Raw genomic sequence first — 17,030 nt, 5'->3', positions numbered from 1 at the left:
ACTGTTGGCCACCCTGTTAGAGCTCGGTCACAGATGCATGAACTTAGAGCAAGGATGCATATACAAATCTGTATGTAATGTGTGACAACGGCTTTGGGAGAAAGGGGCCTGGTCCTCTGAGGGAGATGGGCAGGGACAGCAGGGGGACGGGGTGCTGCTCTCTGCGGGACTCTTGAGACTTCGTCTGTCTCCAGTTCTGCATTTTTTTAAGCAGGCATCTAGTATTTCCATCAATAAGGTCTTTTTAAAAACCAAGCAAAACATAGAGGATTTCAGGGTTGAAAAAGACCTAAGCCGTATTTTCTGGCTTCCTGCATACTTGCTATTTTGGGCACCTAAATTAACACACAACACACACGCATGCCTACCCACACAGACCTAATACACGTGGGTTTTTTTTTTTTTTTTTTTTTCTGTCTCTTTTCGAGACACAGTAGCTGGGACTACAGGTGCGTGCCACCATGCCTGGCTAATTTTTTTTTTTTTTTTTTTTTTTTTTTTTTTTGTAGAGATGGGGTCTGACGATGTTGCCCAGGTTGGTCTCAAACTCCTGGGCTCAACCCTCCTGCCTAGGCCTCCCACAGTGCTAGGATTACAGGTATGAGCTGCTAGCCTGGCTCTTAATGAACTTTTTGAAAGAGGAGTAACAAGAATTTGCTTTCTCTTTCTCTTCTTTACCTAAGATAGAAAAGCATACATAGATTCTCAAGGCCTTTGACCTTTATGAATCTAGACAGAATACTGGAAACCCCTGGAAATGCTGTCCCGTGGAGAATGGAGCAGCAGCCTCACTTGTTGATCACCAGCAAGAGCTGGGGACAGCTGCTTGCCCCTTGCCAAGACCTGGTCCCTCCACAGCACATGCCTGGTCTTCCTGGGTCCTGTTCCTTTGTCAGCACTGTCCTGCAGCCCCGTCTTCACAGAATGCTTTTGTAACTGCTATGATCAGTCCTGACCTGGCCACCTGTGTGTCTCCCCAACCTTGTTTCCAGGATGTGTCCCGCTGCCCGCCCCATGGGAAGAACAGAGAAATCATCATCACTTCAGGCCCCACAGCGCCATGGGCTCAGGCAGCACAGCAGGGTGCCAGGCCTTTGGGCCAGTGTCCCAGCTTCTCCTGGGGTTCACCCCTGGCTGCCATGTCAAGGATGGGCAGGGGTCTCTTTGCATCAAGCCTTGTGCCAGGCAAAAGGCAGGCCCTGCCTGGCTCTGGTCACTGGCCGCCAAGATCAGGGCCACAGACGTCTACTCTCCAGACCCCATGATCTGGCCACTGGGGATCCCCACCCAACCCCACTTCCAATGATGAGGGGTGTTTTCGTTACAAGTCAAAGGCAAGACAGGCTTCCATAAAGTTCCAGGAGGTTCCTCCTGCAGGGGACAAGGCCAGGCTGCCTCCCAGCCCCCAGGCCCTCTCCCACCTACAGAGACCCCCCTCTGCCCCTCCACTCCGGGACATGTACACCCAGAACAGGCCTCCGCCCCATACTCTGCCCTCGCCTCTGCTGTGGTTGCCTAGCTGTCAAGAGCAAAGGCTTTTTTTTCCTTCAACCCCATTTTCTTCCATTTCCCCCACCTTTTTAATGCCAGTAACCTCACTGAGAATGTTTTACAGTGATGGAAAATAAACTCTGTTCCAAGTTCAACTCTGTGAATTACTGTGTCTGTCAAGGCAAGGGGAGTGAGGCAGGAAGTCAGACTTGAGTCCAAAGCTGGCTCTGCCACCTGGGCAAGGTTTTCATGCTCCCAGTGACCCGGTTCCTCCACCGACAGAAGGAGAATCATGGCCGGCCGCAGTGGCTCACGCCTGTATTCCCAGCACTTTGGGAGGCCAAGGTGGGTGGATCATGAGGTCAGGAGTTCGAGACCAGCCTGACCAACAAGGAGGAACCCCCATCTCTACTAAAATACAAAAATTAGCAGGGCGTAGTGGTGCATGCCTGTAATCCCAGCTACTCAGGAGGCTGAGGCAGGAGAATCACTTGAACCTGGGAGATGGAGGTTGTGGTGAGCCGAGATCGTGCCATTGCACTCCAACCTGGGTAATGAAGCTAGACTCCGTCTCAAAACAAAACAAAAGGAAGAATCATGGGAGTGCCCCCACTGGACTGCATGAGATAACATCACAGCACACACAGGCACCTGGGACTCACAGCTCCTGCAAAACTCCCCCATAACGTGAGCGCTGAGGATGACGCCCATGAGATGGGGGCAAGCAGCAGGCAGGAACCCACTGAGCCAGCGGGAGGCTACAGCCTCAGCACGGGGAGGGAAGTGGGCAGACACCAACCACACTTCCACCCAGGCCGCCACCTCCAGCACAGGCCTGGATATGAGAGAGAGGGGCCTGGGTGCTCAGGCTGTGCTGGGGAGACGGGTATCAGCAACGCTGGGTGCTTTGCTAGCTCCTGGAGGGTGGCCTGGCCATATCTGGCTGGGTACCTTATGCCCCATGAGAGATCCCAGAGCTGGTCTATAAGGTAAAAGCCGTCCCTCAACCAGGCAGCCCCATTCTGCAGACATAGGACAGAGCACAGAGAGGCCAGAAACACTGACTTAAAAATATATATATATTTTATCTGAGACAGGGTCTCACTCTGTCGTCCAGGGTGAGTGCAGTGGTGCAATCACAGCTCACTGCAGCCTCAACTTCCTGGGCTCAAGTGATCCTCCAGCCTCAGCCTCCCAAGTAGGCACACCCCATCATGCCTGGTTAATTTTTTTGTGTGTGGAGTCTCATTCTGTCACCAGGCTGGAGTGCAGTGGTGCAATCTTGGCTCACTGTAACCTCTGCCTCCCTGGTTCAAGTGACTCTCTTGCCTCAGCCTCCCGAGTAGCTGGGACTATAGGCACGCACCACCATGCCCAGAAAATTTTCCTATTTTTAGTAGAGATGGGGTTTCACCATGTTAGCCAGGATGGTCTCGATCTCCTGACCTCATGATCCACCTGCCTTGGCCTCCCAAAGTGCTGGGATTACAAGTGCCAGCCACTGAGCCAGGCTTTTTTTTTTTTTTTTTTTGGTAGAGGCAAGGTCTTTCTATGTTGCCCAGGCTGCTCTCGAACTCCTGGGCTCGAGCAATCCACCCACCTTGGCCTCCCAAAGTGCTGGGATTATAGGCGGGAGCCACTGTGCCCGGCCTCTTACACTAAATAATGTCAGTTAAAGGAATGAGGGAAGGGCAGGTCACGCACCTGGAACCTGGGCTGTGCCGAAAGGTCAAATGTGCATGTATACACAGTGACTAGGTGACCAATGGAACGAAGCATCCCGGGCTGGGATGAGGGCCAAGGCCACCTACCCATGAGGAACAACCACTGCCTAGCTAGAACGTTCCAGAACCCAGTGGTTTCCACAGCTGCCCTACGACTTCCGAGATGACTAAACCCACCAAGGACTCTATCACACTGCTCGTCTCAGCCACTCACCCACCGTGGATGTGTACAGACCAGCAGTTCCCACACAGCACAAGCCAGACAAAAGCTGGAAGGTGAAGGCTTCTTACCTTAGAAAGACAAAGTGGGACGACCACGGAAGGCCACATCCCAGACACTAAGGGGCGAGCAGCAAAGGCAGCCCTGGGTCCCCACCCTGGGGAGGTGTCAGGCCCGTCACATCCCTGGCGACAGGTCAGGAAGATGGAACTCAGGGGTGCTTTCCCACGCCAGGTGCCTTCCACCCTGCAGAGCAGCCATGGATCTGCAAAGGGGACAGGAATGCTGGAAAGCCCCAGGCTCCATTTGGAAACTCTGGCAGGATGAAGAAGCTGGAGACCATGTCCTGGGAAGGCTGGGGTGCAGCAGGGCTCCCTGCAGCAGACTAGAGAGGGGCCCCTCAAATTCATTTCCACCCAGACATGTGACCTTGTTTGGAAACACGGGTTTTGATGATTTAATTAGTTAAGATGAGGTCACAGTGGATTGGGGGACCCTAAACCCAGTGAGTGGTGGCCCTACCAAAAAGAGACTGGGCATGGCGGCACACACCTGCAACCCCAGCTACTCAGTAGGCTGAGGCAGGAAGATCGCTTGAGACCAGGGATTTGAGGCTGCAGTTGAGCTATGATCATGGCACTGTACTCCTGCCTGGGGGACACAGCAAGGCCATGTCTAAAAAAAAAAAAGGGGGGGGACCGCGGGTGGGTGGGGAGAGACATAGAGAGATGGCGCACAGGGTCACAGACACACAGGGGAGGGGTAGGGATGCGGTGATGAGGCTGTACGCCAGCAGCCACTGGATGCTGGAGGCAGCTGATGGACCCTCCCAGGCCCTTCGGGAACACTTTGGGTGTGGGCTTCTGGCCTCCTGAGCGCGTCTCTGAGGCTGAAGCCCCTGCTCTGTGTCGCCTGTTCTGGCTGCCACTGGACACTCACAGAATCTGTCCTTGCTCTTGCTCTGCACCCAGTGCCCAGCTTCCTCCGCGGCCCGGGCATCCCAAATGTCCCCTGCTGGCCTCATACTGGGCCATGGGAGGAAAGAGGCAGCTGGCAATGCTTTCGGACCAGGCTCTCTGGCAGCTTCCTGAATTCTGTGCTCAGGGATGAGAGTCTGGCAAAGGGAGTTTCAGGCATGGTGATCAGGCCTTGGCCCCGGGGCCTCCAGGAGCCACTGGCTGAAGCATCAGCAAAGAGCCTGCCCCCGTGTGGGTCCGCTGGTGCTTGTGCAAGTCGGTGCCCCGGCGGAAGCCCCTGCCACAGGTCGGGCAGGTGTAGGGCTTCTCACCTGTGTGCGTCCGGCGGTGTGCGCTGAAGTGGGAGCTGTTGTTGAAGCGCTTCCCGCACTGGGTGCAGGCATAGGGCCGCTCCCCACTGTGTGTCCTGCGGTGGATGACCAGGCTGGAGCTCTGGCTGAAGCGCTTCCCGCACTCGGGGCATGGGTAGGGCTTCTCACCCGTGTGCACCCTCTGGTGTGTGCTGAAGTTGGAGCGGTCACTAAAGCCCTTCCCACAGACCAGGCACTTATAAGGCCGCTCGCCCGTGTGTGTGCGCTGGTGCTTGGTCAAGTGAGACGTCTTGCTGAAGCCTTTGCCACATTCGGGGCAGGTGTACGGCTTGTCAGTCCCATGGGAAGCCCCTCTTCCTGGTGGGGGGCCGCCTCTTGGCAGCTCAGGCCTGACCAAGCCCCTGACTGGGGCTGGTCTCTGACCTGGGAGCGGGTGGCCAGGCCCCTGGCATCGCGCTGACAGCACTCGGTACCACTCCATCCTCACTGGGGCATCCTCCCTGCCATCACCGCCGTCCTCTAACTGGATCCCAAGTCCTGAGACAGAGAAAACACGATCTCTAAGAATTAATTGCAAGAGGGCAAGGGAAATGCTTCTAATAGGAAGATGAAGGCCTCATGGGGCTCCTAAAGTTCCCCTACAAAACATTTAGCAGGGGCTAGGCACCATGGCTCACGCCTGTAATCCCAGCACTTTGGGAGGCTGAGGCGGCAGGATTGCTTGAGCCCAGGAGTTCAAGACCAGCTTGGGCAACACAGTGAGATCTCGTCTTTACAGAAAATAAACAAAACTAGCTGGGCATGGTGGTGTGTGCCTGTAGTCCTAGCTACTCAGCAGGCTGAGGTCGGAGGACCACCTGAGTCCAGGAGGTCGAGACTGCTGTGAGCCGTGATCACGCCACTGCATTCCAGCCCAAGTGACAGAGTGAGACCCTGTTTCAAAAACTAAACAATCAATAAAACAAACCAACAGGAACTCATTTGACCATCATAATAACCCAGTGGGTCAGTGCTATTACCACCTGCATCTTGCAGATGGGGAAACCGGGGCACAAAAGTGTTAAGGAACTTACCCAAAATCACCGGGCTGGTAAGTTACAGAGCGAGGGCCATCAAACTCTGGACTCTGCTGTACCGTCTAAGCCAGGGGTTCCCACCCGATGGCAAGGTCTGGAGACATTTTTGTTGTGTCTGGGGAGGGGGTTGTAAATGGCCTCTAGTGGGCAGGGGCCAGGGCTGCTGGAAAACCTCCTGCCCAGCAAAGGCAGCCCCACATGGAGAGCCATCTGGCCCGAACGCCAGCAGCAGTGAGGTGGAGAAGCCTGCTCTGGGCTGTTCTGGCTGAGCAGAGCAGTCATGGGTCCCATCCACTGGACCTCCCTTGTACTTGGTACAGCCCCTGAGGCCCCTCTGCACATCCAGGTTCTAAAGCCACCACCGTCAGGACAGGAGAACAGGGGGAGGGGCCTGGAATGATCCAGGCTTTGCCCCTTCCAGGAAAAAGCCCTTGACTTCTCTGCTTCTCCTCTGCAGCATGAGGGTGACTGCAGCTGGGGACCTGGTAGTGCAAAGTGCACCGGGGTGCCAGGGGTGCTGGGGGAGCAGCCGTCTTCATAGCAGTCCCAAAAGGCTCTGCGCATTGTAGGCACACGCTGACCTCACAGGGGAGGGACAGAACCACCCACTGCCCTTGGAAACATCCACTTTAAGAAGCTTCCAGCCCCAGACCTCCTGGGCGAACCCTTCTTGCCCTCCCCTCCCATCTCCAGGCCCAACTTCCAGATAGCCAGATGGGTTTGGCACTTACTGAGCCTCAAATTCCACATCTATAAAACTGAGAGAAGGCCGGGCATGGTGGCTCATGCCTGTAATCCTAGCACTTTGGGAGGCCGAGGCAGGTGGATCACTTGAGGTCAGGAGCTCGAGACCAGCCTGGCCAACATGGTAAAACCCCATCTCTACTAAAAATACGAAAATTAGCTGGGCGTGGTGGTGGGTGCCTGTGCCTGTAATCCCAGCTACTTGGGAGGCTGAGGCAGGAGAATCGCTTGAACTCAGGAGGCAGAAGTTGCAATGAGCTAAGATCGTGCCACTGCACTCAAGCCTGGGTGACAGAGCAAGACTCTGTCTCAAAAAAAAAAAAAAAAGAAAAGAAATAAAACTGAGAGGAGGATTGGAATCACCTCATTGGCCTGTTATAATAATATTTTATTTATTTATTTTAGAGATAGGATGATATGGTTTCAATCTATGTCCTCACCCAAATCTCATGTCAGACTGTAATCCCCAATGTGGAGGTGGGGCCTGGTGGGAGGTGAGTGGATCATGGAGGCAGATTTCTCATGAATGGTTTGGCACCATCCTCTTAGTACTGTCCTGGCAATACTGAGTGAGTTCTCATGAGATCTGGCACCTCCCCTCCCTCCCTTGCTCCTGCTCCAGCCAGGTGAGACATGCCTGCTCCCCCTCTGCCTTCCACCATGACTGGAAGCTTCCTGAGGCCTCCCCAAAAGCTGAGCAGCCACCATCATGCTTCCTGTACAGCCAATTAAACCTTTTTTCTTTATAAATTACCAGGTCTCTGGTATTTCTTTTTTTTTTTTTTTTTTTTTTTTGAGACGGAGTCTGGCTCTGTCGCCCGGGCTGGAGTGCAGTGGCCGGATCTCAGCTCACTGCAAGCTCCACCTCCCAGGTTTACGCCATTCTCCTGCCTCAGCCTCCTGAGTAGCTGGGACTACAGGCGCCGCCACCTCGCCCGGCTAGTTTTTTGTATTTTTTAGTAGAGACGGGGTTTCACCGGGTTAGCCAGGATGGTCTCAATCTCCTGACCTTGTGATCCGCCCGTCTCGGCCTCCCAAAGTGCTGGGATTACAGGCATGAGCCACCACGCCTGGCCGGTCTCTGGTATTTCTTTACAGCAATGCGAGAATGACCTAATACACAGGGCCTCACGATATAGCCCAGGTTGGTCTCTAACTCCTGACCTCAAGGGATCCTCCCACCTCAGCCTCCCAAAGTGCTGAGATTATACGTGGGAGCCAGTGCCCGGCCTTGTTGTAAAAATATTTTTGTTTATTTATTTTTGTTTTTTGGAGATGGAGTCTCGCTCTGTCTTCCAGGCTGGAGTGCAGTGGTGCGATCTCGGCTCACTGTAATCTCTGCCTCCCAGGTTCAAGTGATTCTCCCACCTCAGGCTCCCAAGTAGCTGGGATTACAGGCGTGAGCCACCACGCCCAGCTAATTTTTGTATATTTAGTAGAGATGGGGTTTCACCATGTTGGCCAGGCTGGTCTCGAACTCATGACCTCAGGTGATCCACCCGCCTTGGCCTCCCAAAGTGCTGGGATCACAGGGGTGAGCAACCGTGCCTGGCTGTAAAAATATTTTTAAAAGAGACTAGGGCCGGGCACGGTGGCTCAAGCCTGTAATCCCAGTACTTTGGGAGGCCGAGACGGGTGGATCACGAGGTCAGGAGATCGAGACCATCCTGGCTAACACGGTGAAACCCCGTCTCTAGTAAAATACAAAAAAAAAAAAAAAAAAAGGCCGGGCGCGGTGGCTCAAGCCTGTAATCCCAGCACTTTGGGAGGCCGAGACGGGTGGATCACGAGGTCAGGAGATCGAGACCATCCTGGCTAACATGGTGAAACCCCGTCTCTACTAAAAATACAAAAAACTAGCCGGGCGAGGTGGCAGGCGCCTGTAGTCCCAGCTACTTCGGAGGCTGAGGCAGGAGAATGGCGTAAACCCAGGAGGCGGAGCTTGCAGTGAGCTGAGGTCCGGCCACTGCACTCCAGCCCGGGTGACAGAGCAAGACTCCGTCTCAAAAAAAAAAAAAAAAAAAAAAAAAAAAAAAAATTAGCCGGGCATGGTGGCGGGCGCCTGTAGTCCTGGCTACTCGGGAGGCTGAGGCAGGAGAATGGCATGAACCTGGGAGGCAGAGCTTGCAGTGAGCCGAGATCGCACCTGCACTCCAACCTGGGCGACAGAGCGAGACTCCATCTCAAAAAAAAAAAAAAGAAAAGAAAAAAACTCCTGAAATAACAACCGTTGGTGTGCATGTGGAAAAACCAGAACCCCTGGGCACTCTTGGTGGGTACATGAGATGGTAGAGATGCTGTGGAAAACAGCATGGCAATTCCTCAAAAAATTCAACACAGAATGACCATATATGCTCCAGCCATCCCACTGCTGGATACATCCACCCCAGGAATTGAAAACAGAGCTGATCAGAGATACACCTGTATACCCACATTCACTGCAGCATTATTCACAATGGAATATTCTTCAGCCTTAAAAAGGAAGAAAATTATGGAGGTTTCCCAAAGGAAGTCTGCCTCAAGACCGTGCCACAGAAATCCTAAGCTTCCAGCCTGCTGGCCTCACCTGCAAATTTCAAACTTGTCAACTTCTGTAAGCAACCAAGGGAGCTGTTTGAGTACCCATTCCTTAAAATAAATCTGTGTGTGTGTGTATCTTCTACTGGTTCTGTTTCTCTGGAGAAGAACCCTAATACAAAGCGACATCTCACTGTCATTAGAAAAGGCTTCAGCATGGCTGGACACAGTGGCTCACGCCTGTCATCCCAGCACTTTGGGAGGGCAAGGTGGGCGGATCACCTGAAATCAGGACTTAGAGACGAGCCTAGCCAATGTGGTGAAACCTCATCTCTACTAATAACGCAAAAAGTTGCCGGGCATGATGGCAGGCACCTGTAATCTCAGCTACTTGGGAGGCTGAGGTGGGGGAATCACTTAAACCCAGATGGTGGAGGTTGCAGTGAGCCAAGGTTGTGCTACTGCACTCCAGCCTGGGCAACAGAGCAAAACTCCACCTCAAAACAAAATAACCAGAAAAGGCTTCAGCAGCATCAGGAAAGGCAGGAAGAGACAAACGGGCAGAGAAAGAGCTGAGGAGCTGGTGCTGGGTCTGGGGCGGGGTGGTGCCGAGTGCGATGGGGAGGGGCAGCTCTGCCCTGGAAAGGAGGGCACAGGGAAGCTGAAGTGAAGTAGGACCAGCGTGTAGGTGGCAGGGGCAGAAGAAAAGGATGGCAAGGCAGTGCTGGGCATCTGCCTGGGTCATGGCCAAGTGCCTGTGCAGGCCCTGCAGCTGGGACTCTGCAGGGACACAGGCAGCCCTGGTCACGCGGGATCGCCCCAGGCCAACTGGACCAACAGAACCAAGCCCAGGAACTGGTGCCTGAGAGTTCCTATTTTTGGCAAGCCCCCTAGAGGACATGGTCCCTTGCAAGTTACCTTCATTCTCCAGCGGCATGTACCGCCGAGCTGGGTCCAGGCATCCTGGCTCCTCCCCAGAAAGGTATACAGCCATGTCCTCCAAGTTCACGGGCTCCTGCCAGAATGCACCCCACTCAGTCCTGGCCCCAAGCAAGCTGCCTCCTCCCCAATTGAGGCCACTGGCCCAGGCAGCTGCACCCCCACTGGCCCTCAAGGCTAGGGCCAAGCCTGGTGGTACAGCTGGTCTTCTCCACTCTTGTTGCAGTGGCGAGTCCTGGTGCCTCCGCCCACTGCTCCCATGCGCCACTGCTGCAGAGCTGGGACACCACTGTGGAAGGGACAGACTCGCCACGAGGAGGGGTGGACACACTGCGCACTCAGTCACTGGGGCCCAAGCTCCACAGGGAGACGGGAGCATCCCCTGGCTCCACGGCCAGCCAGCCCTGGGACCCCGATGCGGCAGACAGGGGACTTCAGGATGCCTCTGGGCCAGTGGTTCCCAGATGTAGCACCAGACTGATCCCGAAGCATGATTAAAAACAAGCAAACCCTTTCCAGAACAGGCAAATCCACAGAGACAAGAAGGACCTTTGTGGCTGCCAGAGGCTGAGGGAAAAACAGGGAGAGACTCTGGTAATGAGTCTAGGGGGCTTTGCAGGGAGGTCTAAAGAAAACGTTCTTAGGCCGGGCGCGGTGGCTCACGCCTGTAATCCCAGCACTTTAGGAGGCCACGGCGGGAGGATCACCTGAGGTCGGGAGTTGGAGACCAGCCTGACCAACAAGGAGAAATCCCATCTCTACTAAAAATACAAAATTAGGCCGGGCGCAGTGGTTCACGCATGTAATCCCAGCACTCTGGGAGGCCGAGGCAGGCGGATCATGACGTCAGGAGATCGAGACCATCCTGGCTAATACAGTGAAACCCTGTCTCTACTAAAAATACAAAAAATTAGCTTGGCATACTGGTGGGCGCCTGTTGTCCCAGCTACTTGGGAGGCTGAGGCAGGAGAATGACATCAACCCGGGAGGCGGAGCTTGCAGTGAGCCAAGATCACACCACTGTACTCCAGCCTGGGCGACAGAGCGAGACTCCGTTTCAAAAAAAAAAAAAAAAAAATTAGCCAGGCGTGGTGGTGCATGCCTATAATCCCAGCTACTCAGAAGGCTGAGACAGCAGAATAGCTTGAATCCGGGAGGCGGAGGTTGAAAAAAAATTAGCCAAGCGTGGTGGCGCATGCCTATAATCCTAGCTACTCAGAAGGCTGAGACACGAGAATAGCTTGAACCCAGGAGGCGGAGCTTGCAGTGAGCCGAGATCATGTCACTGCACTCCAGCCTGGGCGACAGAGCGAGATGCTGTCTCAAAAAATATATATAAGGCCGGGTGCGGTGGCTCAGGCCTGTAATCCCAGCACGTTGGGAGGCCAAGGCAGGTGGATCATCCGAGGTCAAGAGTTCGAGACCAGCCTGGCCAACACGGTAAAACCCCATCTCTAGTAAAAGCACAAAGAAAATTAGCCAGGCATGGTCGTAGGTGCCTGTAATCCCAGCTACTCGGGAGGCTGAGGCAGGAGAATCACTTGAACTCAGGAACCAGAGGTTGCAGTAAGCCGAGATTGCACCATTGCATTCCAGCCTGGGCGACAAGAGCAAAACTCCATCTCAAAAAAAACAAAAACAAAACAAAACAAAAAAATATATATATACACATGTATATATATAAATTATAAACAAATAAATAAAAATAAAAATCAAACAGGCCAGACACAGTGGCTTATGCCTGTAATCCCAGTGCTTTGGGAGGCTGAGGCAAGAGGATCACTTGAGCCCAGGAGTTCAAGACCAGCCTGGGCAGCATAGCGAGACTATGTCCCTATACAAAATAGGGTTTGGTGGTGCATGCCTGTAGTCCCAGCTAACTAAGGAGGCTAAGGCAGGAGGATCCCTTGAGCCCAAGAGGTCAAGGCTGCAGTGAGCCATGATCATACTACCGCACTCCAATGTGAACACAGAGTCAGACTTTGGCTCAAAAAAAGAAAAAAACGAAAACAAAAACGAGAAAGCAAACGGAGGAGACTCCCATTCCAGCCCAGGGGTGTCGAGGAACCTGTGTCTCCCCGAGGAGTCCCAAGAGATTCCTGTGCCCAGCGGGGTACAAGTCACCACCCTGTCTCACTGTTGGACCACAGAATCTTCCAGTCACAGCCAAGTACTTAAATGGCCTCTGGAGAGAAGAAAAGACTTCCCAGGAGGCCAGGGGAAGCGACTCCAGGGTCGGAGCCAAGGGAGGAAACTCCAGGAAAGAGCTCCTCTGACATCCAAAACCTTGGCCCCCAGGAGAGGTGTCCCCTTAACAAGGAAGTGTGACACACAGGAGATCGGGCCAGACCCCGGGGTGCTGCAGACCAGGAGCATCCCACTCACCTGGGACCAGGCCGAAAGGAAGGGCGAGGCCGACGCCATCTCCTGATGCCGGGGGGCCGGAGGGCCTGGGAACGAGCAGAGTCATCACCAGTCACACAGCTCACCCAGCACCGCCCCTGCCGCCCCCTGCACACCAAGGCCCCCACAGCCCAGTGGCTGCCCACCCAAGATCCACTCCTTGTTGGAGAGTCTATGCACCCCACATCCAGGCAGGCCTCTGCCCTGGCCACACGCCACACGCCATTCGCCTTCACCCCCTCCCCTGCACCACTTCTCCTTCCTCCAAAGGGGTGCTACTCACCCCTCTCTGGCCACAACAGTGGGCCCCTCTGTGGCCTGTGGCTCAGCTGGGCTGGGGTCTGCTGGCTGGAGCATCGAGCCTCTTCCTCCAGGGACAGATCCTCTGGCTGAGCCTCTGCCTGGCGTTTTAAGGACTGTCCCCCCATTCTGAGGGGCACCTCGTCATCAGAAAGCAGCTCTGAGCCCTGCACACAGAAAGAGATCTTGCCCACCAGCTCCCAGAAGGCCAGAAGGAAAATCCCCGCAGGGCCCCACTCCCCTCACCTCAGGCACCCCAGCCGGCTGCCCACCCCCAGGCTGTCTGCTGCCTCCCTCCCTCTGCCCAGCCATGTGGCAGTGCTCCCTGCAGCCAGGTCCCAGCCTGCTCTACTCCATGGTCTCTCCCTGTCACCACAATCGTGTCCCCATCACATGCTTACCCTCCATTCCTTGGTCCTCCTGATAGACCCTGGGCCAGAAGAGCCCTGAGTCAGCCATGGCCTCATTTCAGAAGTTCACATAACTGCATTTGCTAGATTTTTTGAAATTATCTGGCTAGCCGCAGTGGCTCACACCTGTCATTCCAGCACTTTGGGAGGCCGAGGCGGGTGGATCACTTCAGGCCAAGAGTTCGAGACCAGCCTGACCAATATGGTAAAACTCCATCTCTACTAAAAATACAAAAATGAGCCAGGCATGGGGGCAGCACGCCTGTAATCTCAGGTACTTGGGAGGCTGAGGCAGGAGAATCGCTTGAACCCAGGAGGTAGAGGTTGCAGTGAGCCAAGATCATGCCACTGCACTCCAGCCTGGGTAACAGAGCAAGACTCTGTCTCAGGGAAAAAAAAAAAAAAAAAAAAGAAGAAGAAATTATCAACAGGTGCTCTGAGATTATTATTTCCTAATTCCAGGAAAGGTGATTTGAATGAAATTGGGTCTTAGAATTGAGCTCTAAAATAGCACTTGGACAAGAACCATCCCTAGGCAACTGCAAACCCAGCATCAGGGACCCATCTCTGGGTTCCTCTTGTCCACCATTCCACACCTCTAAGGGAGGGTCATCCCCTTGAGGAGCAGAGGCCGCCCCTCTCAGCTCAGTCATGGCCAGGAGGCATGTGTGCAGAGGTGCCGGTGCAGTGACAGAAGGAAGCCATGCTGGGAACCCCAAATACTGAAGCTGTAGTGGCCGGGAAAGAGGCTGGCCGACTGGGAAGAAATCCCAATTTCTTGGCCACCACGATGGCAGGATTTTCTGACTGCGGTCAGCTCACGCTGTGGTCAAGCATTAGGGGATGTGTCTCCTCTGTTGGCTGCAAAAGGCCAGCAGTGTGCAGCCAGCAGCAATGCCACAGGAAGAAAGGCAGCTGGTCAGCACTGCCCATGTGCGCCATCCACACAAGGCCCTGAAAAATGAACTGAAACAGGAGATGGCAGGACTTCTCCCTTTTAATCTCCAGGAGTTCAATGACTGAAACTGAAGCAGCAGGAATGAGTAAGACGCCTCCCCTGCTCCTTCAAATGGGGCCGGAAGGAGGTGGAGAGACACTGTCTATAGAGATTTCGGGGTTTCAGAAGGGTCCTGTCTGTGCTGTCCAGTACAGTAGCCACTGGCCATGTGTGACGACTGAGCCCTTGAGAGGTGCGACTGAGGAACTAATTTAACATTCTACACAGTGGCTGGGCGAAGCGGCTCATGCCTGTAATCCCAGCACTTTGGGAGGCCGAGACAGGCAGATCACTTGAGGCCAGGAGTTCGAGACCAGCCTAGCCAACATAACGAAACCCTGTCTCTACTAAAAATACAAAAATCAGCCTGGTGTGGTGGCACACGCATGTAACGCCAGCTACTTGGGAGGCTGAGGCATGAGAATCACTCCAGCCTGGGCGACAGAGAGAGACTCTGTCTCACAAAGACAAAAATAAAATAAATGTGCATAGCTATAATTTAAAAAGCTACATGTGGCTGACAGCTACTGTTTTGCATGGCATAGTTCTAGAACCTCCGGGGGCTCTAATCAAACTGCCCCCCATGCCCCTGGTCTTTCTTCTCAGTGTTCTTCCACTTTGGGGGCCTTTTCAACTCCCTGCCTCGGAAGGTGCTGGACCTCTCTCCCACCAAAACCTGCGTTTGGGGCTGGCGTAGTGGCTCATGCCTGTAATCCCAGCACTTTGGGAGGCTGAGGTGGGAGGATCACTTGAGGCTAGGAGTTCAAGACCAGTCTGGGCAACATGGCAAAACCCTGTCTCTACAAAAAATACACAAAATTAGCCAGGTGTAGTGGTGCATGCCTGTAGTCCCAACTACTCAATAGACTGAGGTGGGAGGATCCCTTGAAGCCTGGAGGTAGAGGCTGCAATGAGCCATGACCATGCCACTACAACCTGGGAAACAGAGCGAGACCCTGTCTCAAAAAAAAAAAAAAAAAAAGAAAAAGAAACACCTGTTTGGCCTATCCTAGGACAGTGTTCACAAACCATCTGCACTAGCTAATAAAGGGCTATCGGGATAGGATGAGGTTAATCAAAGGTTGGATGCCCATTGGGCAAGGCTGAGAAACATTTTGCAGTTGCCTTCTTCAAAAGGGTTCAGGGGCCAGGCAGCCACACTTAGTCACCCAATGACCAAGGAATCTCCAGCTGCAGACCCCAGCAGCAGGGCCCCATTTCCTCACCTGAGGGTCAAAATGCCCCCACCTCACCCGCTGCCTGGGTTTCCTGGGCTCCCGCTGCAGCCCTTCCACGAGGACCACGGCCTCCTCACCGCTCTCCGGCTGCTGCTCACGAACCCGAGCCTGGATCTCCCCTGGCAGCACAGTCAGGAACTGCTCCAGTACCAGCAGCTCCAGGATCTGCTCCTTAGTGCGCAGCTCCGGGCGCAGCCAGCGGCAGCACAGTTCCCAGAGGCGGCTCAGGGCCTCCCGGGGCCCAGCCACCTCCTGGTAGCAGAAGAGCCGGAAGAGCTGGCGGAAAGTCTCCGGGCTGGGGTCCTCCGACTCCAGGGAGGGCTCCTCTTCCAAGCAGAAGTCCTCCTCCACCTTCACAATCAGGATCTCATCCTGTTCCAGGTCCTGCTCCAAGGTTGGCAGGGGCTGGAGGTCAGGGACCGTGGCCATTGCTTCCGGTGGGCCTTGTTCCTTTTCAGGCCTTAGAGTCGAACCTGTCTCTCCCTATACCTCTGGTCAGACACAGGAAGAGGGTTTTTTTCAGGGCCCTGTGGAGAGATGATAAAACCATCTAAAGGGCAGCCCTGGGGCTGAATAAGCCCTTTGTACTGGGAAGCCAATGCCCTGGTTCCAAGGCCAATTCATCCCACGATGGAGAAGGAAAAGGAAAAAGGAAAAGGAAGTACATGAATGCCATCTTCGCTACTAATTCCCGGGTAATTCACTGAAGGGCTCTGCGCTTTGCTTCCTCACTGGGCAAACAGATGATAACAGGACCTACACACACAAGTTGCTGATGGAACTAAAACGGATGGCTGGGCGCAGTGGCTCACACCTGTAATCCCAGCACTTTGGGAGGCTGAGGCGGACAGATCATGTGAGTTCAGGAGTTTGAGACCAGCCTGGTCAACATGGTGGAAACCCATCTCTACAAAAAATACAAAAATTAGCCCGACGTGGTGGTAGCACATCCGTAATCCCAGCAACTCGGTAGGCTGAGACAGAAGAATCGCTTGAACCGGGGGGCGGGAGGCTGCAGTGAGCTGAGATCGCATCACTACACTCCAGCCTGGGAAACAGAGAGACACTCAAAACAAAAACAACCTAAAAGGGATGTTTGCGGTCAGAGCTCGAGAATGGTTATTTTCCATGATTACAGTGGGTCCTACATGGAAGGGGTTCCTTTGGAAATCTGATGAAAAGTAGGGCCCTCCTGCCGAGGAAGGTGCAGACTCTGCCTCAACCTGATCCCCGGTGTCCAGGTCTGGCGAACCCTGAAGCCCCTACGCGGCCCTGTCAGGCACCCCCGAGTGGGTGGTCACAACAGCCCCCCAATTCCAGGGTCCTGGGAGAGCTGGGACCCCCAGGCCGGACTGCTTTTTCGTCTCACCCCTCAGGTGGAGGGTGAGCAGTGCCCAAGTCCGCGGCACAGACCCCGGCGCTGGCGTGGGCCGCGAAATCGAAGCTTCGGCCGGGACCCGCGTCTTCGCGCCCCCCGCACTCACTGGAAACCCTGCGGGCCGTGGGCAGTTCGGGGCAGGACCGGAGCGACGGGTCTCGGCGGGAGTGGGACTGCCGACCTCAGGCTTTGCAGCCCGGGACGCCAGAGCCGGGACGAAGACCCCAAACCTGGCGTGGAAAGCAGGCCGCGTGGGCGGGCCCATGGGCGGCATTGTGGGTAACGAAGCCTTAGCACCATTGCCT

General features: G+C 54.5%; 2 protein-coding genes across 6 annotated transcripts in view; one reads left to right on the top strand and one right to left on the bottom strand.

Moving 5' to 3' along the window:
* C20H16orf71 (chromosome 20 C16orf71 homolog) overlaps window positions 1–1,646 on the top strand; it is a 15,484-nt gene extending 13,838 nt beyond the window's left edge. For all 3 annotated transcript variants that reach the window (XM_030925688.1, XM_010353894.2, XM_030925689.1), the window contains one exon: window positions 993–1,646. In XM_030925688.1, coding sequence (XP_030781548.1) covers window positions 993–1,265 — 273 coding nt within the window. In that variant the 3' untranslated portion in view covers window positions 1,266–1,646. The remainder of the gene's footprint in view (window positions 1–992) is intronic.
* Window positions 659–17,030, bottom strand: ZNF500 (zinc finger protein 500). 3 transcript variants are annotated; one of them, XM_010353892.2, is made up of 6 exons: window positions 16,832–17,030; window positions 15,363–15,874; window positions 12,686–12,869; window positions 12,385–12,449; window positions 9,979–10,075; window positions 659–5,260 (listed from the first exon to the last, which is right to left on the bottom strand). In XM_010353892.2, exons 2-6 carry the CDS (start codon window positions 15,774–15,776, stop codon window positions 4,578–4,580), a joined length of 1,443 nt encoding a protein of 480 aa, XP_010352194.1. In that variant the 5' UTR covers window positions 15,777–15,874; window positions 16,832–17,030; the 3' UTR covers window positions 659–4,577. The 3 variants fall into 3 exon arrangements, with proteins under 3 accessions (XP_010352194.1, XP_030781550.1, XP_030781551.1); XM_030925690.1 differs by having other exon boundaries at window positions 3,010–5,260; window positions 15,336–15,874; XM_030925691.1 differs by having other exon boundaries at window positions 3,010–5,260; window positions 15,336–15,874; window positions 16,717–17,023.

The sequence above is a fragment of the Rhinopithecus roxellana genome, chromosome 20 (genome assembly GCF_007565055.1).
Source record: "Rhinopithecus roxellana isolate Shanxi Qingling chromosome 20, ASM756505v1, whole genome shotgun sequence".
Lineage (NCBI taxonomy): Eukaryota > Metazoa > Chordata > Mammalia > Primates > Cercopithecidae > Rhinopithecus > Rhinopithecus roxellana.
The sequence above is the reverse complement of the archived record's forward strand: the minus strand, read 5'-3'. Positions and strand labels throughout refer to the sequence as shown.

Bases quoted from the DNA above. Each gene is read 5' to 3' on its own strand.
- ZNF500 (XM_030925690.1), bottom strand. From the start codon at position 15,776: ATGGCCACGGTCCCTGACCTCCAGCCCCTGCCAACCTTGGAGCAGGAC. The intron at 12,450-12,685 runs GTGAGTAGCACC...GCTCGTTCCCAG, and splicing joins ACTGTTGTGGCCAGAGAGGG to GCCCTCCGGCCCCCCGGCAT. The intron at 10,076-12,384 runs GTGAGTGGGATG...GCATTCTGGCAG, and splicing joins TCCTTTCGGCCTGGTCCCAG to GAGCCCGTGAACTTGGAGGA.